This window comes from Topomyia yanbarensis, chromosome 3 (assembly GCF_030247195.1).
Source record: "Topomyia yanbarensis strain Yona2022 chromosome 3, ASM3024719v1, whole genome shotgun sequence".
NCBI lineage: Eukaryota > Metazoa > Arthropoda > Insecta > Diptera > Culicidae > Topomyia > Topomyia yanbarensis.
Window position 1 is genome coordinate 29,388,175 of NC_080672.1, and position 27,696 is coordinate 29,415,870.

At 37.3% G+C, this 27,696-nt stretch overlaps 1 protein-coding gene across 1 annotated transcript; it reads right to left on the bottom strand.

The window, feature by feature from the left end:
• LOC131693627 (synaptogyrin) lies at nucleotides 1–27,048 on the bottom strand. Its single transcript, XM_058981590.1, has 4 exons — nucleotides 26,621–27,048; nucleotides 15,881–16,112; nucleotides 15,491–15,820; nucleotides 1–4,168 (listed from the first exon to the last, which is right to left on the bottom strand). Exons 1-4 carry the CDS (start codon nucleotides 26,726–26,728, stop codon nucleotides 4,143–4,145), a joined length of 696 nt encoding a protein of 231 aa, XP_058837573.1. The 5' UTR covers nucleotides 26,729–27,048; the 3' UTR covers nucleotides 1–4,142.
• Between the last annotated feature and the right edge of the window lie 648 nt (nucleotides 27,049–27,696).

Sequence of the window (27,696 nt, forward strand, 5' to 3'; positions counted from 1 at the left end):
TACATTTTTCCTAAAGTATTTTTATTAACATAATTCATTTGGTTTTTGGTTTTGCCTCCCTCGATTCGCACCGTGACACTGCACCAAGGTTCGTCCTCCGATTCCTTTTCGTTTTAGCGCGAAAGGACACGATGACCACTTTGCGTTTTCTAAATATATATATTTTATATATTAGTAAAAGTAACTATATAAAACTAAAAAACAAGCTAATCAATAGTACACAATGATGATCGCCCATTATTTGGTTTTGTTATACAATATTTTGTTTTGTTTTGTATTCTTTTTCACGATTAATTTTATGTACTTGTTTACTACTTGGTACTAATGTTCATTCTCGTTTTTGTTTCTCTATTAGTAGTAGGGGTGTAGGTACTGCTCGACCAACGCAACGCGGTTGATGATGCTGAAATCCGATTTTTGTTGTTGTTGTTGTTTGTTATTGGTTACCCCAAATCAACTGAACGCACTCAACAACGCAGCTGGGCTAAACGTTTTGTATACACTTTTTTAGGTTTTAACAATGTCATGTGGGATTAAATCTGTTCGAAATCACATTTATCTCTACGGTTGATTTTTTTTCTTATTTAGATACGTTTCTTGGTAATGGTGAACTGATATAATCGAAAATTTTACGATCATATGATGATAGGATTTGGTAGAATGAAATTTTGGAATGACTATTGCTTCAAGGTGGTGGTGGTGGTCTTTCAATTGTAGGACCGCCAGAAAGAAAGAAAAAAGTTGACCAATTTCCTTCGAATCACACAGGTGGTAACACAATCGTTTCAAAATGTATTGAGAAATTTCCGCGATGTTATTGTGCAAATAATAAAAACCTAAACTGTGAACTTTTTTTCTACGGTCATAGCGAAAGAAGATGAAATTTTCAACAATCCTTTTGAATTTTGCCTCTTTCTATACTATCTTCAATCTTTTTTTTCAATATTAAACTCTGATTTCACTATAAATAATGCACAGTGTATATTAATAACATTTCATTTTATTCCAATAGATTATTTTCATCTTCATATATTCAGATATTAACTTTTTGTTTCGTGCGATTCCAAAAACTGAAAAAAGTATTTCATCTGGCAAAGAAAACCCTAGTTTAGCGGTGTTGCACTGTCAGTTGGTTCCGTTAACTACTAGTTGTTACCGGTAATTCAATCACTGTTGACAGAAAACGGGAAGGTTTTAGTTTTGTCGTTAAGTCTGTTTCATATGGAGTGGTGTTCATAAGAGTCTTTCTTTCCTACGATGATTATGGGCTCAGTATGATTCAATGGAATGTTTTGAAGCATCGTAACTCTATTCTGTGGGAACTTTCATATGTATAGGTGAAGGATCGATGTCGGGGGATTCATTGATTTGTATTGGTTACATTTTTTGTTGCGGGCGGGGATAAAATCTCTCAAATCGAGAAAGTGGTGGAAAGATCGATAAAGTTATCTCTTATTTGGGATTGGTTTTCATAGAGATTCGGGCATTTACATGCCAGGTTGATGATGCGTCGATCTGTGATATTACAAGCAAAATGAATAAATGAAGACTAGCATAGGTTGCTGTTTACTTACTCTGGTAAATGCATGATAAAAAAATAAATTCGAACAGTGCACGAGATTTTAAGCTCTATCGAGAGGAATGACAGCAAATTTATTTATCGAGTATTGACAATCTGCCGTCGATAATGCAGGTGTAGACCTTTGCTCAGAATAAAACCATGTTTGTCAAGCGTCGGTATATCTTTTTAAAAACTAATTTTGCGTGTGTGGAAAAGTTTCGACACCGTATTAATCGACTTAGCTTACTAATTTCTTCAACTTCATTCAATGTGATTACTTATTGAATTATGTTTTACTGAAGGGAGTATTCGTGGAAAATAGTCTGGCTGATGCTGTCTTCTTTATCGATGGAGAAAAAATCTGACGAGTTGAGCAAAAGTGTATTGTTTATGTCTATCAAGCAACAATATCATTATGAAGTATGACTCAAGGTACTAAAAGCACTGAGAACTGACATACAAGTAAAGTTTTCAACTTGTGTAAGAAATTAAACTGTCGCTTTGAAATGACAACAGCAAGTAGCAACTTGCCACTGGTCGGCGCTTCGATCGGCCAGCAATCGCTATACGGGACTTGTATGCAAACTTGGATACAATAGTGATGCACGTATGCGAACCTGTATGCGATGGTGATTTTCAACGTATTTTCATTTAAATGTTTACACAGTTTTTTCGGCAAAGTTTGTTCTAGCTGTGTATATCGTAAAATGTCGATTGCCTTGTCCCAACTCCACGCTTCTTTCTACATTGTTTGTAAACAATTTAACTATCGAGCTGCCAGTTCCTACATTTTGAAAACAGTTGGAGCTCGGACCTAGCTCAGTTTCGCTTCAAGCAAACACGCCACAAGTTTCATCGGGAATTCGTTCACAATGTGATGCTGCCATTCCCTTCGATTCTAGGTAACCATGCACAAAATTTTAGTTCCAAAAATATTGACTATTTTGTAAATATCGATGAATAATAAGTTCTCTGGCCGATTTCTACTGAAGAGTCACTTATTGGATATAACTATTGCGACTTCAATATTTTTTGAAACTCTCGCTGACAATGATAACTTACATAACATCCAAGCAAGCTAAAAACTAAACTAAATAAAATAATGATCTCGTCTGTGTTCAGATTGCTAAGCGGATCATCAATTCAGGTAGCAGTGTTTTCGATAACGTTTTATTGCAGCACATAATTCAGCGAATGACTAAAACAGATAGACCGATAATATCGCTACCGATTAGCACAACATGATTCCAAATAGTACAATCATCATTTGCAAATTTAGACCACGTCCATCTGCTAAGCTTGCTAGCCGTTAACCATTAGGTTCGAAACATCAAACAGATTGCACATTTTAGACTACCACTATTATGTTTGTTGGCTCTTGTTGTACTACCACACTTACAATTTCCAAGCTGCTTGATAAAAAAAACATTTCTTTTCCCGCAATTGTTTTTTCTTTTTTTTATTTAGAATGTCTAACACCCGGCTTGCTGTGATCGCTGTCACGGGCTCCCAAGAATCACAAGAACAAACGCTTTTTCTAGAAAATGATTACCGATTAGAGCGTGCACGCGCTTCACCGACGTGATTGCGACTCCTCATTTGTCTCATCTGTCGGATTCTTACAGCTAGTCTGTAGTTTATTTATGATGATTCTTTTTTATTTTCCATATTTTCATCATGATAAATCATACCTCAAGTACGATAGGATATATTTTCTTTTGTCTTTTTTTTTCTTTTTGCTTAAGGATAAGGATTTAGTTTTTTATCGTAAACTAACAATACTTTCTAAATCTCTTTGCTTGAATATTCTTTTTGGTTTGTTGTTTATTTAGTTTTGCTATATTACCTCATTGCTCCGATCAGTGTATGTAGTTTTGTTGGTGTATGTACGCATGTAAGATGTAACAATGTGTGTGTATGGGCCTTGGTGTGTTGCATTATTTTCAAATCTGGCCGCTAAAAAGAGATTACAACTATTAGAGGGCGCAATGCGATGTTGTACTCATTCATTTGCTGGTCGTTTCGGCGTATCATAACCCATTACTTCGCTATATTTGTACTCGGGGCAATGAATGTCAAACTAATGGACCTATCATAGGAAAGAGCAACAAAATGCCTGCCCATTGCGATCAGCGGCAAAAGCCCTCTATAGATTGTGTCTCTTTGGGCCGAAAATGTCTGTTTTTAAAGCTGCTATGTATCAATCTACATATGACAATTTCAAAATGTATCTGCAGAATGCGTTGGAAATCTTATTTACTCGATTAACTGTATCTAGTTAGATGGTTGGTTGGTTGTTTTGAATACACTGCCGCTATACAGATATACGTTCCATTTTCTGTGAGATTCCCTAACATACATGGGACAATTACATGTATAACGGCAGTGCCATAATCGCTGTTTGAAACTGCAGCGCAGCTTTGGATTTCCACTTATAAAATAGTAGCTGAGCTGGGAGGAATGTATGTCTACGCTCTTCTCTACATAACGCCGAATGTCAAGCTTCTCGATTGCTCTGCTTCATATTACTGATTTGCCATTGAAGTTCAACGGGCAAATGGTGCGATGGTTGTGTGTTTGTTTAATAGGTCGTAGCATTGAAGTCACCTGAAATTAGAAAAAGAATTTAATGTAAAAGTGTGCTGTTAAATATGTATGGTTAAATATAAATCAGGTCGTTAGGCTCTTAAATCATACGATGTTTAGATGTATTGGTATCAACATTTGTCATGGTTGAGTGTATGGGTGTTACTAAGAGAAGAGACGACAACAGGCTTCTTGCTCTTCTTAATTTTCTCGACTTGGCCCTGCCGTAAATCTGAAGACAACAAGCGTTCATCGTTGCCAGATTCCCTTTGAATGATTTTTACAATTTCCGAAAATAATTGTATCTAAAAGATCGCACCTCTACCAAGAATATACAATGCTAGCTGCATTTAAAAATTAAATTGAATTTTTATTCATGTCTCTCTTAACAATACACGTAACTATATCGTCATTCAGATCTTTTATTCAATTTGCACGAAATGTTGATGTGTATGAAAAGTAGCCAGAATAGATTCAGCAGCACTGTTTTCCATCCCGATTGTAACTATAATGAACGCTCATGACTGGCAAAATGACCAATCAGAAGCTGGTTCAATATTGAGGTTAGGACTGGATCAAATTAGCTACGCGATTGTCTTCTCTTCTCTTAGGGGTGTTACTGCAAGTGAAATAATCATGGCGTCCGTCTCGCGGAACTTAACACCAACAAAACCGACCAATCGAAACGAAGCTTGCAAGCAGGAATTGAAACTAAGGAAGGCGGCCGGCGGCCGGAACCGCAAAAAGTAAATATTTACATCATCCGAACGAAGTAAGACCACTGAGAACTGACATACAAGTAAAGTTTGCAACTTGTGTAAGAAATAAAACTGTCGCTTTGAAATGACAACAGCAAGTAGCAACTTGCCACTGGCTGGCGCTCCGATCGGCCAGCAGTCGCTATACGGGACTTGTGTGCGAACTTGGATACAATGGTGATTCACGCATACGAACCTGTATGCGATGGTGATTTTCAACGTATTTTTATTTAAATGTTTACACAGGTATTTCAGGAAAGTTTGTTCTAGTTTATATGTCTGTTCTCTGTGGTAAGACCCTGCGTGGTTTTGCTTACTTCCTAATATCTTCTTCGTCGTGCGAAAAAGTAGAAAAAAGCGAACACCTGGATTGAACAGTTTTCGTAATGTAGACCATATCATTCTACTATTTTTTCATGTTGTCACTGATTGTACCTACTTAAAAATTTGATGGTAGTTCAAAATGAAAATACGCTCTTGCACAAAATTTTTATTCTGTAGTTTTACTTGTACGAAAATATGTATCACATCAATGCGAACATATCACAGATCACTCGAGGCTCCTGGGCACTATTAAAATGAGGGCCCGGTATGTGGCGGAAAGTAATCAGTGGAAAATTACCCCAGCGGAAAAGCACGTTTTCGCTGGAGGAAGAAAAGCGCTGCGTGTGGACGAGGCAGCTCCCTTCTGAGGAGAAAGGTTAGTGATATAGTGGTGAAAAGCTGACAGAAATCCGCCCATGATAACCTGCGGAGTGGAAAACTCGCGATTTGGCCCGGACGAGTTACATTCGCACACAACTGCCACCACGAGAAGAACCGGTTCGAGAAAATGAATGAGAAGAAGGGTACTGGAGATTGCCTCGGGAGAAAGTTCGGCCGGGGTTTCTTAGTTTCTTGTGCGTGTATACGGCCGGAATCGCGCGAAACGGTCCTCGGGTTTTACGGTGCAAGTTCGCAGTGATCCTGTCGAGTAAAAGGGAGGCAAATGGAAGGCGCGTTCCCATACAATTTGGCCGAACCAATTAAATGCATCTTTCCAGCTTTAGTCAACCGCATAATTACCACCGAGTCGACTAGGAGGAAAAAGAAAACAAAGCTACGTCGCAGGGTACAACAGAGAGGAAACCCTCAAGCAATTCCCGGGATCGTATGATGACGACGGTCAACGTCATTAAGGTGAGTGCACCTCTTTTTACCTCCTTCTAAGAACCATTTATGATTTGGGGCAATTTTGGGACTAGATTTGGGTAGAGCCAACTTTCATTTTACAAACATCAAAATTACGTCAATATATAAATACAGCTCATTTTAAGACCAATTGTGTATGAAAAAAGGAATAGAAAGCTTAGAATATGTAATTAGTATTATAGTGGAATTAAAGATTTTTGAAAAAATGATTTCAACAAAATTGAAACGGCGAAACGAAAATTTTTTTAGGTTATCTCCGGCAGAACTGTCAATATGAAGCATCATCTGAAAATCGAAATCTTGTTAGTTTGTAATACTGTTGCGCTAAATATTTGCCGGAACCAACAGCCCTAACTACCTGTTTGAACCTGTCCACGAACAAATGACTTTTGACCGTTCTGAAATTTTCAAAGCAACGCATTTAGATGTTTTGTTTTTCATTTCATGATTTTTTCAATTTTTTTGACATTTTCGGCGTTTTTGTATTAAAAAGTGAGCCATTTTGCGAACAAATTGAAATGTCGAATAAAAAATCCTACGCGCGTCGCTTGCTATTGTTCAAAGGAATCGAAAAATATTTTAGCTTTAAGCTCCAAATCAAAAATTACGGGAGATAAATTTCCGACCGCGGACCCCTTCCAACGCGCCTGTGGGTAAATGTTGCACAGCCGCCATCTTGCCAAAAAAGTGCTTGAGAAAATTATTTTTTCTGACTCACAACTAGTATAATAAATCACATTTTACAAGATCCCGATTCATTTCTGTGTTGCGCAAGGAAAATTTTTAGCAGACCCCGTATGTAATGCATTTTTTCAGTTGTGGAATCAATTGTCAAAAACTCATTCTAGAATTGATATGACAAAGAATGAATTCAATTCATTCTTTCACTACCAGCACAATACGTATTTCTTATGTTTACAAATTTGCAGATCTGTATTGGCGATTCTTTGTTGAAACCGCTCACAGTTAGCGCTGGAAGCAAAGTATTGCTGATTTGATTCTTTTCTGTCATAGTGCATATATTTTCTGTAAACATTGGTAAAAAATAACTTTTATGGAACGATTTTTTATAACCACAATAATACCCCGATTACATTTTGAAGAAATGTATGAGCCGAATAGTTGCAAATGGCTGTAATTTCAGAATAATTGCAAATAAAACTAAATTTCTTACTCGTTTCATTCATATTTTGGCAGTAGTAAGCTTTTTCCGAGAAGAAAATGAAGTTTTTGTTGTAAACTACGACTCACTTGCGGGTAAAAAAAGCAAACTGTATCACTTTGCCAGTTCACGAGCTGAATCATAGGTGTCGCATGACTATTTTTGATTTTGCCGCAAATTGCCAATAGCGAAAAGTCTAATTTAAATAAAATCTGAATCAGACAGAAGCGACACTCTGGTGCACATGCAAGAATACGGACGGTTTAGAGCATTTTCAGTCTCGTTGATAAAAGTCTTATAAGGCTCACCCATATACGATTTGTTGCTGATAAGGCATCTACAACTCGATTTCTTGAACACGTTTGGATGTACTGGTGTTTCGATTCTGCCAGAGCACCATAGGCCACGAATCGATTTTTTGGTCGAAAATCCAGAACTTATAATCCATTAGTGCTAGACTTTTAGTGTCTTTGGAACAAATTCTCCACATTAGGTGCCCCCCAAAATCTCTACAATAAGGCCCTCGCAAAATTATCTCCTGAATGGAAAAAGATAGGAGAAAATAATCTCCTAAGGAAATGTAGAGAAATCAATTCTGAGTAACTTTGTTGAACATGTCAAAACTCTATCTTCAACGGTTTTTATTTTACAACGATTTCCCTTGTTTCGTTTAGGGTGGCTCTTAAAAAATCAGTTTTTTTAATGTAAAATCTTTGACGATGATTTCTCGTGAATGTCGACTTCGAACAACAGTTTGCTCTTACACATGCGCATTAGAGCGCCCAGAAAAATAATGAATTTTTGAAAACTCACTCGGCCCACCCCTGAGCCGATTCCTAGTCCCACCAGGATTACTTGCTCCAAATTTGAAGCAAATCGGACAAGTCTAGCTACCGGACCAAGGTGCCTGAAGTTTGTATGGGATTTTTCGACGATTTACATGGAGAAAACTCACTAGCTCGTATTTTCACCGCTAGGTGGCACTGTATGCATCGTATTATCACTGTAAGTGAAAATAAGAAAGATAATTTAATTGTCTACAACTTTGTCGAAGACTGCTAGTGAATCCGGCTTTGTTGAAAGAAGTTATTAAACTTTTAGTGAAGTGATGTCTGAGTCAGTTTTGCATGGGGCCTAGCAGTACGTGGTAGTATATCAGCACTAGGTTCTAACAAACTGAACATTTTTGTAGAATAATGGTTAGATTTAGCTGAATAGTATGTTCGGAAGAATTGCAGTACATAACACGAGTTATGTTTTGGTTAGAAAATTTTAGTTCCACCTGTGACCGCATAGATGGCGCCAACACTAACTTTTCAACGGAGAGAGATAGAATATCAAGATGTTTGGCAAAATTACTGAAAAAATCTTGTTCTACAACTTTGTGGAAGACACCTAATTTCTATCTCTCTCCGTTGAAAAGTTAGTGTTGGCGCCATCTATGCGGTCACAGATGGAACTAAAGTTTTCTAACCAAAACATAACTCGTATTATGTACTACAATTCTTCCGAACACACTAGTGAGCTAAATCTAACCATTATTCCATAAAAATGTTCAGTTTGTTAGAACCTAGTACTGATATACTACCACGTACTGCTAGGCCCCATGCAAAACTGACTCAGACATCACTTCGTTATAAGTTTAATAACTTTTCTTGTTCGAGTCGGATCGCTTTGCAGTCTTCAACAAAGTTGTAGATAATAGAATTATCTTCTTAATTTTCACTTCTGGTGATAATCTGATGTATACAGTGCCCCCTAGCGGTGAAAATGTTCGCAAATGGGTTTTCTCCATGTAAATTGTCGAAAAATCCCATACAAACTTCAAACACGTTGGTCCGGTAGCTAGACATGTTCGATTTGGCTCAAATTTGGAGCAGACACTCCTGGTGGGACTATGAATCGACTCAGGGGTGGGCCGATGGGGGTCATTTTTTTCTGTCACTCTAGTGTGCACTGACCTAACACAGAAATACAAAATTCCTTTCCTCCCGAACTGCATCTTGGGGAGCATCTGATTTCTTCCTTGCTTCTTACCCTTACGAATGTGAGCTTCTTTAATGATGGTACTGGTTATATGGTTTTGAGATACTTGACGCAGTTGTTGACGTTGTCATTATTACACCCAAAACGCGAACCGTATGAATTACATGCGAATAAGCATGATTCTAATGAGAATTTTGCATTGTAACTGATATAATGCATAGAAAGCGATATTGGTCCGGGACAAACATGCATTAAATGGCGATTACACCACAGAAACTTACACAAATCCACAGTTGGCAATGTATTAGTGAATTTAAAGATATCGCAGTATTAGTATTGAAATGACTCCGCACTAATACACATGTAAAGGACATCTCCACTCGGATACATGTGCGCTTTGAAAATACTAATACACGCTCAAGGACCTGTTTCCATTTCGCCTCTCTACTGATCACATGCTGCATATTGGAGAGAACAGTTTATAGCATCATCAAATTGATGGGGTGTGGGTGATGATTATGTGTTGATTTTATGTTGAGCTTTCAGCGTTCTCTCAACCCTGAATTTACCAGCTATATGCGAGTTGTAGCCACTAGATAGGTTCATAAATGTTAATAATGATTAATGATTTTTCTAGCGCACTATACGCAGGAGAAAGTTACCTATATGGGAACATTGGGCTAACAAATTTCAACATTTCCATATTAAATTTGCAAAAGGGCGAATAAGATTTGTAAACAAACTTTTATTTTGATGGTTTCTCTTAGTTTACTATAATTTCAAAGCAGATAACAATTGAAATTCTTCTACGAAGGGTAAAAATTTACATTAACGCATATTTTTCATGAAATTCCACTCTGCAGCAGACTAATGAGCGAAACAAGTTTGTTTACAAAAAACACTTTCGCCCTTTTGACGAATTAATATTGATTTGTCTGATAGAAGCCGTCCGCCTATTATTTCTGGCATTCCTCATATCAACAGTACTTTCAGGTGATATAATATCAGTATTTCGCAGTAAAAGTATTTAAGTTTAAAGTATCATAAACTATAAGGGCAGTGATTACATGGTTTTGCACTTTCAAGTAAAAGTATTTAAGTTTAAAGTATCATAAACTATAAGGGCAGTGATTACATGGTTTTGCACTTTCAAAGCAGTGGCAGTTACTCATTTCAGTTTGTATTATTTCCCGAACATGCGAATCCAGCGCACACAGGTAATTGGCATCCCTATCTCTCCATACAGAGTTTGACAATTAGGTTTTACATAACCCTACAAAATGAGCCGGATGAACTCTGTTTGACAATTCTCGATGGTTTGTTTACATGGGAGTTGCGTGAGTTCGAATGTAACAGATGAGCACCCGTTGCACTCACGCAATTGACAAAGTAAACAAACCACCGAGAATTGTCAAACATGAACTTCATTCATCATAAGTTCATTCGTGTCATCATCTTGTAGAACTCAATACGTAACATCGTTTTTCAACCAGGCAACTGACGTCCCTATCTCTACATACAGAGTTTGACAATAGGCAACATCGATTTTCCACCGATCGATGGGGATCAGTTTGACAACGTTAAAATCGGTTGAAATGTCATTAACAAACAGCTGTTGTAGTAAACAATGGAAAACAATGCACACTTTCTTTGATTTGATGCAAACAAAAGTGCTCCTCGTTCGTATTTAGAATAAATTTCGTTTATTTCGTTACAATCAATGCTCTTATGTTGACTACGATAATATGACGTCATGTCACCCTCTAGTTTTCAACCGATCAATGGGGGTCAGTTTGACAATCGCTTGAAATGTCATCAACAAATAGCAGTAGCAGTATACAATAGAAAACTTTCTCTAATTTGATCGAAACTAAAGTGCTTCCCGTTTGTAGACAAATTTCGTTATTTTGTTACAAACAAAGTTTTTTTTGTTGACTACGTCTATATGACGCCATGTCATCCTCTTGAGCGCACATCATCGCCCTGGTCAACGATCATCGCAAATCAATCTGAGCACAAATCATTTTCTACCACTCTTCTCTGAAGCGTAGAATGAGAGAGCGATGATTCTACTGCAAAAACCATTCGCTATGGAAAAATAACAACGTGTATATCACACACTCTCGTGAACGTAAACTGTTGACGTTAGTGATGTCTTTTTTTACTCGATTAACGCAAATAATCAATTAGTTTCCAAAATAATCGAAAAATCAATAATCGATTACAAGCTTTCGGTATAATCGAGCAAATCGAGTAGCTGATATCAATTAATCGAGAGCATAATTAAGGAAGGGTGGCATTGAAAACGAAAGTCGCAGAGCAAAAAAATATGACCAGACTTCTCCAAATTTTTCAAAATGTGTCGAGCGACCTTTTTTTTTGCTTGACAAACTAGGATTTACTAAGTAATCGATTATTGATTTTAATCGATTATTTTTGTCGATTAATCGAATGAATTAATCAATCTCTCAAATATTATTCGATTAACGGATAATCGATTATTTGCAAAAATCAGACATCACTAGTTGACGTGTTTAGTGTGGTTGGAATTGAGCTGTTCGCAGATAAAAAAGCGTAACTGTGTATGAAAACAGAAGTTCTTACAAACACCACAGAGGTATTCATGTATTAGAATACACAACCTTTTTGGCAGACTCAGCAAGCAAAACCAACTAATACTTTTACATGCGGGCAGATAATATGGTAGCGTGTATTCTAAATCAATTTGTTTCATCATGAATCAAGCTGTGTTGGTATAATGCCGTAGCTATGCTTGGTCTACAATGCGAAGAAGACATGATTCTAATTCGGAATATGCACGAAAGGATGTAATGCCTTTTTTGCATTGGGAAATTGTTTTGGGTGTACCTGAGCAGCTGCCGCAAATTTTGAAATTGTTTCTAAGCAGGACAGACCGCAAAAGAATTCTCTCTGTAACGGTACTATCGCATTATGTTTTGTACTACAGGGTCAGGTAGAAGAAAATAGATCAGCCCACCGCCATTCTCACCACATAAACACTGTTTGAAATACCGGGAAGTAGATCCTACACGTGCCCTTCGGAAGGGATTCCGTTTCTCCCAAATGTGACATGAATCTGCAAGTAAGCGGTATCCGACCTTGTAGCAGAACATTGATTTTCTCATCGTCCAAAAGGGGTATCTCTAATTTGAAAGAATAAATCAATTTCGATATATGATTTTGCCAATAATGCGGGATTGAGCGTCGGAATGATTCACTGCATCAAAATCAGTGTGCTGCAACAATAACCTGGAAGTAGCAGTTTCGAGACGACGACACCCATGTGAAAGAGGAGTCAAAATCCCTTCCAGTTCCACAATATTATAGGGGAGAGTGGGTACGCTTGATCCCATTTTTGTTTTTTTTTTTCTCATAACTTTTCAATGAAATAAAAAAATTAATTACAAAATTCGCCATCGCGTAGTCAATTCCAATTGTAAGAGCTATGAATAATGTGTAAATCCGAATACTATGTCCTGTCAGTAATATGAAAAGCTTTAAAAATCATGCCAAAACGAGGTTTTTGTAAAAAAGTGTGGTAACTTGATCCCCCGCCTACTAGGGCTAAAGAAACAAAGCATGACAAATTAAATAATAAGACTACCTTTTTAGATGCACGAAAAACTTTAACCACATTAGAAAGTCAAGACAAGTATTTGCGGCAAATCAGTGCTGATTCACTGGTTTTTCAAACCTTCAATAACTTATACCATGATTTGTTCCCGGAAAAAACATTTTAGTTCAATTAATAGTGCCAGGCACTTTATGAACATGATGTTTTCCTCTTCCTATACATTCCAAAAGTATTTGAGAGAACTAATGATAGGGATCAAGACTACCCAGTGTTACAGGGATCAAAGATACCTGTTGTATGAGGGTAACAAAATTTATTTTTTTTGTATGTGTTGTGAAACTTTTTATTCGAAAAATGAGTTTTTCTAGACAAAAGCCCTTAGAACGTAATCGTACTTGAAAATATTCATAAATAATTAGTTCGACAATCTCATACAACCGTTCAAAAAACTCGTAAAAAGATCTTCGAGATGGATTTAAACACATATTTTCTAAAATATTACACAACTTTTCCAAGCGAAATGTAATACATCAGATTTGTTTTTCAAAAGTCATAACCGAGCAAATATTTCATTTTCTTTTTATATTGTGATAACTTTAAGCGTATAGATTATGAGATATGGCCAGGGAATCGAATATACCCAAGGATCAAGCGTCTTCCCTCTCCCCTGCTGCCGTCATAGGAGAGGGTGTAAGCGATGCGAACAAGTCGAATGCAGTAGAAAAACTCTAGAAACAGAACTGCGGAGATTCCATTTTGTATCGATTGGATTCGGGTTTAGCTGCCAAAAAACGAATCCAATCGAACATTTCCTATCCTTATAACATTGGACGTGTTGCCATACAATGCCGGGGCATACGTTGCCAAAATTGCTGTTTTTCTCACCGCAGTTCTCATTCTATAGTTTTTCTAGAATGCAGTAGTGAAATTTGGCTGAAAAGTGCCGGTATGGCAAGCAGTATGTTCCTGCGGGTTGAAGTGTACAATTTGTTTACACTACAAGAATTATAATCGATTCGAGTGTGTACTTGCTTTCTTCCCTATTTTGGCCTGATTTGGCGTCAGCGTACTACGTCTAAACAACTTTTTATTGGATCATGGAAAAGGGTTCAGATTTGGCTGAAGAAGCATCATTCCACAAAATTGGTCTTGAAAAGGTGGAGCAGCAAGGAATTTGCAGCAGTTCAATAAAATTGGGCTAAAACGTCGAAAAAAGCGATACAGGTAATCTTCGATACAACGTACCCTCGATATAATGTACCCTCGATATAGCGTCACTCGATATAACGTACATTTTTTCTCGATATAACGTACATATTTTTTAATTTATTTTTCAGGTCCAAATTTCTCTTCAATTACGCATGTATTCCATATTTTAGGAATTCAATACGTTACACACAATCTTAAAACGTACTAATTGGACTTGTAATGAGCATTTTAGGAATTGGCTACTTCATTGAAGGTTGCAAGAGCGATTTTTTCAATTTCATTTGCGTATGATCGTAATTTATTAAAACCAATCATTTATCTCGATAAATTATCCAAGATCAGTAAATTCTAACTGAAAACTAAAATTGATAATATTTGTGTGACCATTGTTGGTTGGTTTCGGGACTACGGAATCTTATTCTCTGGGCCGAATGGCAATATTTAAGTTCCACGGCATACTGTACCACCAAAAAGAATGAGAGATCTTATTTGTAGTTACACGACAACTGTGCACGCTTTACGATCGGTTTGGGGTATGTAGGAAACCGATTAGCGGACTGAAATATCTTCAGAAATTCTTGAATCGTGGATACAAGTGGATCTTTATACTCTATTCTAATGATTAAAGTTCATAAATTGCTTTTATTTTATGAGGCGCAGACGGTGGGAATGTTAAAAAAAACACTTTAGAAGCCCAGACAGAATTATAATGACTAATGACTTAAAAATTAGGAAAGGAGTCAGAATAAGAATATTTTCGGGGGTTGAGATAGCGTAGTTGGTAAATCGAGTGCCTTGTACGCAGCTCACCTGGGTTCAATTCTCAACCCTGAACATTGTGTTAGAGATTTTTCAACAGTGATTTCTCTAACCCGACAAAGAGGCGAATGACCCTAAGGTTAAAACCTCTGTAATCAAAATAAATAAAAGAATATTTTCACTAAATTTAATTCATATAAGCAAAAAAATGGATTGTGGCATCTTTTTTTCTGGAACCACTATAATTTTCTTATTAGAAAAGTTGTTTCGCACTGCTAGGTAAGTTAGATTTTCAAAATTAGCTACGCGTTATCAAAATTCTACACAATAAAGTACCATGAACAACAATTCTTTGAACTTTTTGCATGCTTCGATATAACGTACAATTCGATATAACGTACAATTTTTAAACCGAGATGTACGTTATATCGAAGTTTAACTGTAAAGCTGTTGACCGAAAATTGATGAAATATGTCCGATCAAAAATTCAAAAATTCATGCAGAAAAAATATAATTTCACGTATGGTCTTTACAAAACTCGTACAATGAAGTATAAAACTTTTCTCTAAGTAAAACATATTTTCGAACCAGTCTTCATTCACCCGAGTCATATTATTATGCTTGTAAAATATTCATATTGCGCAAAAACCCAACCAAAATAATAACCAATCCTTTCCACTTACCAGCAGGTTGCTGCTGCTGCTGCTGCTGCTGACCACCAAACGGAGCCGACTGGAACTGTTCACTATCAGCTCCACCGACCGGATAGGCCGAATACTGCGTTGTCGCATTCGGATCCGACTCGTACGTCGACGAGAAGGACGGATCCACACCGGCTTTGAAGCGTAGATAGGCAAAGTAAGCGCAACCGGCCCAGGTGAAGATCGAGAAGAACGAAAAAACGATGGAAGCCTGCACGTTGTTTACGCCCTCACCGTTGGGCGGGTCATCCGCTTTGCCCCACGCATTGGTCAAATAGCAGAAGCCAATAAAGTACAGGAAGGTCCACAAAGCTACAATGAAAATTAGAAGAGGTAACTAAGAAAAATACTACAAGAAACCAGGAAACTTACCAGAAAATCCAAGATCTCCTAGAACATAGTGTTTCCGCGTTTTAACCGATGACATCTTCTCAAACAGGTATTCGCCCGCAATGAATCCCATGGAGGCCAGGAAAGCAATCACTCCGATTCCGACGGCGTAGTTACAAGCATTTGTATCCCGATTGATAATGCAATATTCCTTACCGTTCTCTTCCCGCCAACCTTCGGACGATATGCAGCCAAAGACGATTATCGCGAAAAGCTGGGAAATGAAAAGAATGTTCAATCGTGAGGTTATTTCCATATATCTGCCAGTACGTCAAATGAAATGCAGAACACATGTGGAGGGGAACCGATAAAAGTGTCAATAAAAAATCCATCTTTATGGGTGGTTCTAGCAATGCGGGGTTCCCATTTCGCACAGCCAATATTGCTGCCATTGATTTAGTTAAAGTCGTCATCAAACTCGACATCCAACGACACTACTCCAAACCAGGGAAACCTTGACTCAAGTGCTGAGAAAGTCACACACACACACTCAACTGCATGCTCCACAAGTTGGCACTTATCCATTCGACTAAGCTCACGTACTCACTCCAGCATCGATGGAGCGTTTCTTCCCCAGCATTCTACTATCCTTTCTAGCCTGCATAAATCTGCTTCGCACAGCACAGCCACCTCAGCTAAGAGATATGTTCTAGCTAGTATATCCTTTTGCCGTGGAGTATAATGACGATGTTGATGATTATTATGGTTTAGAAGCGACTAGAGAGTCTGTATTTTTATTACTATGGCAGGTCTGTGGACTAGATCTTTTCCAGTAATCGATTTTCGTCCTTCGCCTTGCCGACAACTCACTTGGTCGTTTGCACCACAACTCTGGAAAAAGTTCTGCCACATCATAAAGTACTTGAATTAATGTCTGCTTGTATGTTCTATGCATATTCGATGAAGGCCAATGTTGGAATCAAATGCATGCAAAAGCATGTATGGCTCTTTAAAAAAAAGCATTCCAAATAGTGTAGAGAAAATAGCTTCATTAATTAATTTCGCGAATCTTGTATATAAAGTCCATCTGGGTCACAAATTGCGATCGGAATATGTTTCGGTGCACTATCTAGCAAAACGTCGCCCTGTATAATTTTTACATTTTTCTCATGTCGTTACCGTGATTGCCTTGACCCGTTGATTGGGCTTCACAAGTGGTATAGGCCACCATTTGGCCGTTGAATGACACACTTGCTCGTAGCCCGTTTCGAAAACCGCCTAGTGTCGCATTGGTCGCCATCGTGTCGTTTTACACATACCGGGTCAGCACCTTCGCACAGAAGCCAGCTTTATGACATATGTAGTAGGTATTCTGTTCCGCTGGAGTTCACTTTCTTCGATCTGCTGCTCCTTTTCTTCTTTTGCGCGCCATTTCACCCCCCCCCCCCCGCCCTACCTCCCCGTATGAATATTCACTAACCCCATCAACGTGGCTCGGGGTGACATAACCCTACATTCAATCACGCGTCGTTGAGTTTTACTTCCCATGAACAGACAGGAATGCACTAGGATTGACGGGAGGTTGATTGTTGTCGCCTTGTCGCATTCTCGTTAACAGATAAGTTGACAGACGTGTTCAATGGAATGTCTCGAGAAGTTTAAAGAAAAGCAATTTCTGCATCATTCCAAGATATCCGGTATCATATAATTCGCTCGAAAGTTCATCAAACTTTATGAAAATAGTAAAAAATTGTATGCTTGAAACATATTCCTTAATAAAGGTATGCCAGCTTGGAAATAAAAATTTCATCAGGGTCGTCTTAAGATTACTCGGTGCCCCTGGGCAACATTAACCTAAGGGGCAGTGGAGCGAAATCTGAAACTCAGTTACCTATTTCTACTTGAATTGACCAAAACCAGCATTCATTTTCATGGCATTCTTCATTAATTCATTTCCAAGTTGACTGAAATGTCGCGCAGAATATATATATATATATATATATATATATATATATATATATATATATATATATATATATATATATATATATATATATATATATATATATATATATATATATATATATATATATATATATATATATATATATATATATATATATATATATATATATATATATATATATATATATATATATATATATATATATTAAGTGAACTGGATAAGACCAGTAATGCAATGCCAGCATAGAAATATAATCCAGTTTGCTACTGAATTTGAAGTTAAACTGGAAATGCCTGAATATACGCGTTGCACCGAAAAATTCCATTCATCGCGGCAGGCATGAAAAGAATTTCGTTATTCTTGCAAGCTAACTCGGGGATGTCAATTTTTCTAAGCTCTACGCAGAGCTCCCTCTAGTTTAACAAACTTAAACAGATTAGGAGTACCGACGATGAATATGATTGAGCGTTACATCACCGTATTTCATTTTAAGAGCTCCAACATGGGACATTCTGTTATGGCAATTAAAAAAGATAAGAAAACATTTGACGACTAAAAATATGCGTTGGGTTGCTCCTCATAGCATCGAACGCACAGTTAGGTGTATACTGACAATTTGATCTCTGTAGTTACGTAGCGTTGTTTGAGGATGAAAAGTTGCTTGGCAAAGAAGGAGAAATAACGGAGTAGGGCAGATTTACCGTAGATTTATCATTCGAACTCTCTTATCCCTACCAAAAAAGTATTCTTCGTATTTCATGACGGGTTTAAGGCTGTTTTAACAAAAAGTCGACAATGCAAAACTTCTAAAATATTACAACATCTATTATATGCTACAATAACGCAATAGATGCCAATCACCATTGACAGATGGGAGAACTCTACTAGTTTAGACGTCTGTTACAGAAGTATCGCACCTTTTGATAGATTAAATTCGGACTACATACGGAAACAATTAAAAATTGTCTATTTGGATTATTATTGGTTCTTACTATCATCAAGCTTGTTGGGTTTCTCACACGGAAAAAATCTGCTCATAAATTTATGAACAAAAGATCACGATTTCGTGAACTGAACGATTTACGAAAAAACCAAATTCCTGAAATTGCGAATAATAAAACTTGTATTCATGAAACTATTTGTGTTCCTAAAAAATTAGTTCACCCCGAATATATACATGGCATTCGAATTTTTGGTTGGGTTACTGTTGTTGTTCCCTAGACATGTTTAGTTTTTGTTATGATTTTTGTTCATAATTTGGGAATAAACAGCCGACAGTCAAACGATGTTCATGATTTCAGGAGTTTATTCGCGATTTTCGTGATTTCTCATTACGTTACCGTGCTATTTTATTCATGAGTTTACTATCAGATTTTTTTGTCAGACTGGCGAGACATACGTTTATGATTTCAGGATCATAGTCGCGCATTTCGTAATTTCTATTTACGTTATCGTCATATTTTAGTCATGAGTAGAGTGATTCGTGTTCATGATCTCAGGATCTTAGTCACGATTTTAGATATTTTAATCACGAGTAATGTGATTTATTTTAATGATTTCAGAAACTTTGTCATGATTGTCGTGATTTCTATTTAGGTTGTAGTGATATTTTAGTCACGAGTAGAGTTATATGTTTTTTATGTTTTTGATTTCAGGATCTTAGTTACCATTTTTGACATTTTTGTCACGAATAGTGTGGTTTATAACGTAATGTGACTCATGTTCAAGATATCAGCAGTTTTATTCTGTGAACTATATCACCAACTCGATTTGTGGTGCTCAACGCAGTTTTTGTTTTCTGTCAAGACATCACACTCGTGAACTATTTCACGAGCATGAATGGTAAGTCGTGACTATTATATGAGGATTCACGAACCGGTTCACGTATACATGAAAAATATTTTATAATTTTGCGATTTATTCCACGGGCACCCATGGTCCGTCATGACTATTATACTAGGAATCATGAACCAGTTCACGAATACATGAAAAATATTGCATGATTTTGTGAACTATTTCACAAGCACGGCTAATGGATTGTGACTAATATATTAGGAATCATGAATTAGCTCACGAGGATTGAAGGGATTCATGAATAAAATTCCGAGTTTCGTGAACTAGTTCACGAGAAAATATCCAGAATGTTGTGATTTTTTTAACTAATGTTCCAAAATCTATGAACAACATCATGAGTTAACCTTTGGTTTTATGAATAATATTCATAAAGTTGTGAACTAGTTCACATACAGAAAATCGACTTGGTAGTGACATGACGGAAACCGTAACTGAAGTTTTCAAAACAAAATCAAATATTTTGTTTACACGTTATTGGCTACTTGAAGAACACATACTAACGTATCCATGCTGTCCTGCGTTTGACGTCTGCTACAATGATAAGAAGTTTATATAGCGCATTCGAACAGCTATCCATCATGTGTCTCTATGGCCTATGATGTAAGTAAGACGAGTAGATGTTTGTCGGTTCGGGTTCAGATGCTAACCGTTAGCTTTTTTTCTAGTATGGCTTAGTTCCCAACACATACATACATACATACAAACAGACTAATACAGCGGGAAAGTGGTACGAAACAAAAGGCGTCAATGTCGATAGGGGAGACTGAGGAGACTTGATCCCCTTTTTTATTTTTCAGTCCAACTCCGTGGAATGATAAAAAACTATGTATTTTTTGTAGTTTTATATTGTTTCTAGGGATGACTAATAATCATTAAAAAGTTACATGGAAATATTAGCTATGAGCATTTCTGGAAAACAACAAAAAAAATGGAAAATTCTCAGATTAGCGGAGACTCGATCCCTAACTTGGGGACACTTGATTCCTTTATGAAAACGTGTTTAAAAGAGCATGTAGGGTAATAAGCCTATTTTTGCCCTGTTTCTACTATCATCCTACCCATCTGAAGCCTTTGGTTAGAGCACCGTCTGCCATCTTTGCTCAACGCATTGACTCAAATGGTATTGCGATAATGGGGGTACTCGATTAGAGATTTTGCTGCGCTCAAACAGAAGATTTTCACCATTCTCAAGACAATTTTGTTATTATATTGGCTCTTAATAAGAGGCGAATGACCTTAACATTAAAACCTCTATAATCGAAATAAAAAATGGACCTTAATAACAAATCAAAGAAGCTGAAATAATAAAATTATTGTAGTAATAATGTGGTACCCTTCTTAATAGGGCAAAAACGGGTACATTACCCCATTCAATTTTATAAATGGATTGTAGTATTGATTAAATTGTTATGATTAGATATTGCTATTTTTGTTACTACATATTACGCATTTCTCACCTGATTTTTTTCGAATTCCCCAAATCTCCGTGCAATTATTTGAAAGCTGTCTTTATTATCGTTGAGGAACGTCAAAGGTGGGATTAATGGTTGCTACGTATACTGTAGTAAACAATTACAGTTACGTTTCTTTACGATGAAGCGTTCATTTTTGACATTTTTTATGACAACAATGACTTCAATTGTTCTGGTGTGAATTTGGTTATTTTCAGTGTGTATGAAGTATGGCGAAGGGGATCAAATCTCCACGAATTTGAAGGGATCAAGTGAACCCATAGCATCTATTTCAGCAAACTTTAGTAAAAATATAGTTGAACAAAAGAATCAGCTCAATCATAACGTATTCATATAATTGACATTCTCCTGTAATTCTGTATGCAAAAGAAGATTTATCAATTTTATAAAAGTTTGAAAATTTGAAAAATAAATCTTCTTCAGTTCTTCTGAGACTTTTTTTTAAATCGGTAAAAATTCGGTTACACAAAAGTCCAATTTCTTTTTTCTGTGTTAATGAAATTTATGTTTAGATGAAACTACGCAACTTTATAGTATATTCGATTAATGTATTCTGATCTGCCTTTGAGTTACAATGATGGGATCAAGTCTCCCCGGGGATCAAGTCTCCTCAGTCTCCCCTACTGAAATACCGGCGCGGCGGCGAGGAGCCAAACGATTTTATCTCACTCAACATTAGTGTGAACCGTATATATGCCATTTTACTATTCAGCGAGTACATGTCGTCATGGTACGGGTTGTAAAGAGGTGTTTTTAGCGAATAGATGTTTGTCGGCTCTAATCTAGGAATCTGACGGTCGGATTTTTTTACTGGAATTTTCAAGTCATGAGCTATTTATAGTAGCGGAGAAAAGAATTGCACAAAACAAAATTCAGTGCAGCACCGACTACATTGCGTGTGATGGATGGGGGGGGGGGGGGGGGTGTGGCGAATGTAAGGTGTAAAGTGGATAAGAAAGGGAATCTTTAGTGAGATTCGTAAGTAGCAATTTGATTCGAAACCAAATACTAACAAAGGCTCGTTGTGTGTGAGTGTGTGCTATCGATTTTTTTTCGTGAGCGTTGCTGCGTTCATCTCGAACTAGTTCACGAATCCATGAATAATATTTCATAATTTTGTGAACTATTTGACAAGCACGAATTGTCAGACGTATACTAGGAATCATTAACCAATTCACGAAGTCATGAACAATATTTTATGATTACCCATCCATATTTTATGATTCCGTGAACTATTTCACGATCACGAATGGTAAGTTGTGACTATTATGTTAGGTATCATGAACCAGTTCACAAATACATGAACTATTTCACGAGCATGAATGTCGTGACTATTATACTAGGATTCATGAACCAGTTCACGAATATATGAAAAATATTTCATAATTTTGTGAACTATTCCACGAGCACGGATATTGAATCGTGACTAATATATTAGGAATCATGAATTAGTTGATGAGGATTGAAGGGATTCATGAATAAAATTCCGAGTTTCGTGAACTAGTTCACGCGAAAATATCCAGAATGTTTTGATTTTGTGAACTAATGTTCCTAAATCTATGAACAAAATCATGAGTTAAACTTTGGTTTTATGAATAATACTCATAAAGGTGTGAACAAGTTCACGTACAGAAAGTCGATTTAGTAGTGACACGGCGGAAACCGTAACTGAAGTTCACAAAACAAAAACAAATGTTTCCACTAATGAAAGCGTTATGCGGGCGTTACTGAAGGGAAATTGAACAAAATTATAAAACACATGATTTTTGTTCATGGTCCTGTTTTTGTTTTCGCTATTCGTTTGGCAGACTACCCGAGCATATGAAAAGCCCATAATACCCCCATAGCCATGGTCCAATTTCACCCCCACTGCATGGTGTTTTGAATGGAATCAACCCATTTAAACATCAACATCATGGCCTGGCAGATCCCAAAGAAAAACCATATTTTGGTGCATTTATGGGTTATTTAGACCATTTTATGGTGATTTGATGGGTGTCAAATTTGGCACGGACCATGATTATGATCTTTTTAAGGGGTTATATGGTGTCTGATCCCATGAGAATTAACTTGGGTAATAACAACACCACCTAGCAGCCACTTATGTACGATCTATCAATAGATTTTCGCCCTTTCGGCGGTCATGACCGGTTCCCGGGGGCTTTTCCTTACCATATTGTCGAATGTTTTGTAAAATGTTCGCATGTTGTTTTGGTAAAGCACCCTTCGTTCAGCACGAGTGCCTTTTCGGCGTATCAAAATTTCTTACCAAGCTAAATATCAAGAATAGAAATTTTCTGCGAACAAGCGTACTGTAGATGCAAAAGGATTCTAGATATTTGTAGTCAACCAGAGGCCCGTAGCCTGCAACCGGGTACAAAACTTGCTCTATTCCTACGTACCATGCAGTCTAAAGCCGTGATATCCGTTTCTTTGACAGAAAATCATCTCCAGTTCGCTTGATTCACGACTGTTTGTCCCCTAAATTTCAAAGCACGAAGGCTTCACAGGTCTCCTCCAACTTGGTCGATTCGCCTCACACGCTGTGAACCTTTCATTGTGCTTGTTTGATTAGTTTCAAGAATCATTTTTGCTGCATGCCCAGCCAACCGTAGTCACACTACTTTTGCTGTGAGAACGACAAGGTGACAGATCGTTCGCAACACCTTCCGCTCGTGGATCCTCCGTCAGCATGAACCAGGATTCGTAGTCGCATAGGACAACCAGTATTTTGCAGATGGAACCTCGTGCGGCAGCGTACTTTGTTCGCCTAACATAGGTCCGATTGCCTGCTCATTATCGACGGTCTCCAGTGAGTCCAAATACACGAATACATTGTTCACCTTGTCTTGTTCTCATGTATATTGTTGTTAATGTCTTTGTGACTAGTCTAATCCGCTTTGCGTGAATCATCAATCAGATGTATGGTTCCGTTATAGTCTAAAAAATACGAGCCACAAAGTCTTCGGTGAAACCAAAATACTGAACAGGCTGCCGAAAAATCGTAGGGTCTTTTACGAAGAAGTACCACGGTTACATACCTGCAAACGAAGTCGAGATCGATGGTGTTGTCAGCGTTTCAAAGTAAACGATTGCTTTCAACATCAAACGCAGTTCACAGAATTAAGTACTTTATCATCTTCGACCCATTTTAGACAATATTCGTCTCCTTGTTTTCTGTTTTGTGCCGTGAGTTTTGAACTGCATAAATTACAAACAATTAATTCACGCAGTCACTCATTGTAGCAGTAAAGTACACTATGGATAGTGTGGTCGGAATCATGAGGATAATTCTGGTGGAAAAGATACTGGAAAGTGCCTCTACTGTGGGCAAGATCTTCAGATCTCTCAACGAACGTATAAGGAGAAACTGAAGCTTTTTTCTAAGTTTCTGTGAGCGATCATTTGCAGAAACGCTAAAGAGTGCTACGCTGGCGGGTGCTATGAATATCTGTACTCTTTTAGGTATCAACGAATGCAACTCTAATGACTCCCAGGATTAAATGGATGAATGCCTTATTTCAAAACTGTATAAAGAGAAGTGCATTTTCTCACTTAGCTATCCTTTGTAATGGCTAAAAGGTGTCCCTCCAAGGAACTCCCAAATACCGTCTCGAGGTGGTGCAAAAACAAAATCGAAACGAACAGCTTCTTGTTTCGGAAATAAGCGTTTAGATGAAGATTTTTTAATACTTTCTGGGACATTAAGAAGGGGGATATAGTGTAGCTGGTAAATCGATTACCATGTACGCAGCTCACCTGGATTCGATTCTCAACTCCGCAAATAGTGTGAGATTTTTGTAAACTAAAACAAGTGTCGAATGACTCTCTGGTTAAAAGCTGTATAATCAAAACAAGGAAAAAGAATTCCAACCGGAAATGAAAATTTTAAGACGTTGCGCAGAAATTGAAATTTAAAATAATATCTTCTAAATATCACAAGACCGCAAGATAGATTATGAATAATGTACTTTAAATCAACCACGTTCACGAATCTATGAATAAAAGTTTATGATTTTGTGGACTATTTCTCGTGCGAGCACGAATGGTGACTGGCTTATTTCACTTGATGTTTTGATTTTGTGAACTAATTCACAACTACGAAAACCAAAGCATGATCAAAATGTAATAAATTATGAATTATAGTCGTATAGTCGGAAAATGTTCGTAACTTTGTGAATAAAATCACAAGATAACTTTTGGTTTTTATATAAATTTCATAAAGTTGTGAATTAATTCACTTATATAAAAATGATTTAGTAATGACAGAGCAAACTGTGACTAAAATTCACAAAACAAAAACGAAGAACTCCACTAGTAAAAGCGTTATGAATGCGTTACTGTAGAAAAATTGAACATAACTATAAAACATGATTTTTGTTCATGGTTCTGTTTTCGTAACGTAAAAACGTGATTGTTCTTGGATTCATAGCCATTATTCATGATTTTGGGAAAAAAAATTCTTATTGTGAATAATAAATTTACTTTCAGCGTACTGTAGTGGAGCTATAGCAATAAAAATTACACACATACAAAAATTGAATTTTGCGGTGACGTAACGCAGTTTAACACAACACAATTCAAGGAACTACAAACTTGTACCACTTTTCATAATCTAATCCTTCAAAAACACTGCCAGAATTCTTGTTTTAATATAAATGTATACAAATAGCGCTTCTGTCAGCACTTTAAAAGTACGTTAATTTTGAAGTAAATTAGTCGATCACGAAAGTAATATATAAAAAATAAGAAGCAAACGATGAACTATGTCATTTTTGACACTCGTATATGTCAGGTATCGGACACCTAAATTAACACGGTATTCTTTCTTCAGTGACTAGATTAATGAAAACTTTAAGTGTAGTTTTTCCATTTAAATGCTTATGTGGTAAGGTTTTTCAAATGCGCTCAAAATCAAAAGGACGAAGGAAAATATTTTAGGTAAAATTACCATTCTTTCGGAAATATACCACAGTGTTTTTCTAATTAATTTAGCATCAAAAAATTAAGTACAATAGTATTCAAAAATAGGAAAGATTCCTCAACGCATCAATGTGGAACTTTTCTTAAAATGAAGTATAAATCAACCAAGTAAATATCGATATTTCTTTACGTGACAATGCCAATTTGCAGCTGCCAGTATTCGTGATAGTAAATAACGGAATCGTGCAGCACGCCCACACCCGTGTAATTGGCGATTCAGTCTTCCCGTTGCAAACAGAGAACGGGTGTCAATTTTTATGCCAAATTCTCCCACAATCTGAGTCAAATATTGTAAACCAGGAGCACGAGCTAGAAGAGAGAACAGTATCCAGCACAATGGATAGAATGTGCCTACCCCCCCAAAAAGCTCCCTCAACGATGAACTATCAGAAAATCGATTTTCTTCCATGGTGCGGGTGGGTACGTGAGAAGCGTGTAGATGGGAGAGTGAAAAACATGATCAGGAATGATTACGGAATCGCGAATAAATTTCGATAGAATAATCACCCAACAAACTGCCCGCAGGATCACAGTTGGTCGCATCACAAATCCGATGGGATCAAATGCTCCGCCTGCTTTGCCTCCGCCGTAGGCCCCACCGCTGAAGTCCATCATTTTCGTTATGTGCTCCGTTTTGAGGCCTTTTAATGAACTGTTTCCCAGGTGAAAATTGATGCAAAGCTTGCTTTAACGCTATTCACACTCGAGTGCTAGACTTTTCTGCTTTTTTCGCGCAATTGATGCTCTTTTTAGTGCACTCTAAACAGATATTCGACCGAGAAAACACTTTTTTCCTTCCAAGACTTTGAATACGATCACGAGAACGCTTACGAAACCGTGGCCTTCGGAATGTTTTTCCACGCACTTGCAAATCCTAACTGACTCGCAGTTGACAGCACTTTTCCAAGAGCAGAACAAACTCAGTCTCCCGTGTACTGTATGTATAGGTAACTATGTTTTGGTAGCGACCCGTTTTTTCCCTCCGGAAATGCTCTCGCCCCCGCTCTAAAGGAGCAGAGCAGCGATTTTTACTGGACTATTGGATGCACACCATACCATCATGGCTGCTGCGAGAGCGGTTTTACTATACCCCCGTCGCTGTCCGGCGCGGTATTGCGCTCTCTGTAGCACCTTGGTATCGAACGCTCTGTTGCTCTATCGGTCGGTACATAGGGCGCTGAGTGTGGGTGACATTGTCAAGGTTTGTTAGCACTCGTGATTAGCATCCAAACAAACCGTTTTTGTTCCTTTAAGTGGAAAGTGTGATGATGTGTGTGGTGCGAACAGATCTTGGAGATGCGAGCCACTATTAATGTCACACACTAAATGCCGGTGTGTCGGCAGCATAAATATTTTTAGCAAGTAGTCCACAGAAAACAGGCTTCTATGTTGTAACAAATAGATATGAAACACGTTTGAAATCATTTGAATGGAAACCCGTTGTAAGACAAGACGCATAATTTTGTCGGCCATTTTTTACCGGTTCAGTTGACGAATCGGTCAAGCGCAGTAGCACACCTGGTGACAAGTACTAGACTTAATTTGAATAAATCGTTAACTTTTACACAGCTCAAACGTTCTAG

Coding starts and splice junctions, on each gene's coding strand:
- LOC131693627 (XM_058981590.1), bottom strand. CDS start 26,728: ATGATGGACTTCAGCGGTGGGGCCTACGGCGGAGGCAAAGCAGGCGGA. Junction 16,113..26,620: donor TCCTGCGGGCAGTTTGTTGG/GTGATTATTCTA, acceptor TTCATTTCCCAG/CTTTTCGCGATAATCGTCTT. Junction 15,821..15,880: donor AGGAGATCTTGGATTTTCTG/GTAAGTTTCCTG, acceptor TTTTCATTGTAG/CTTTGTGGACCTTCCTGTAC.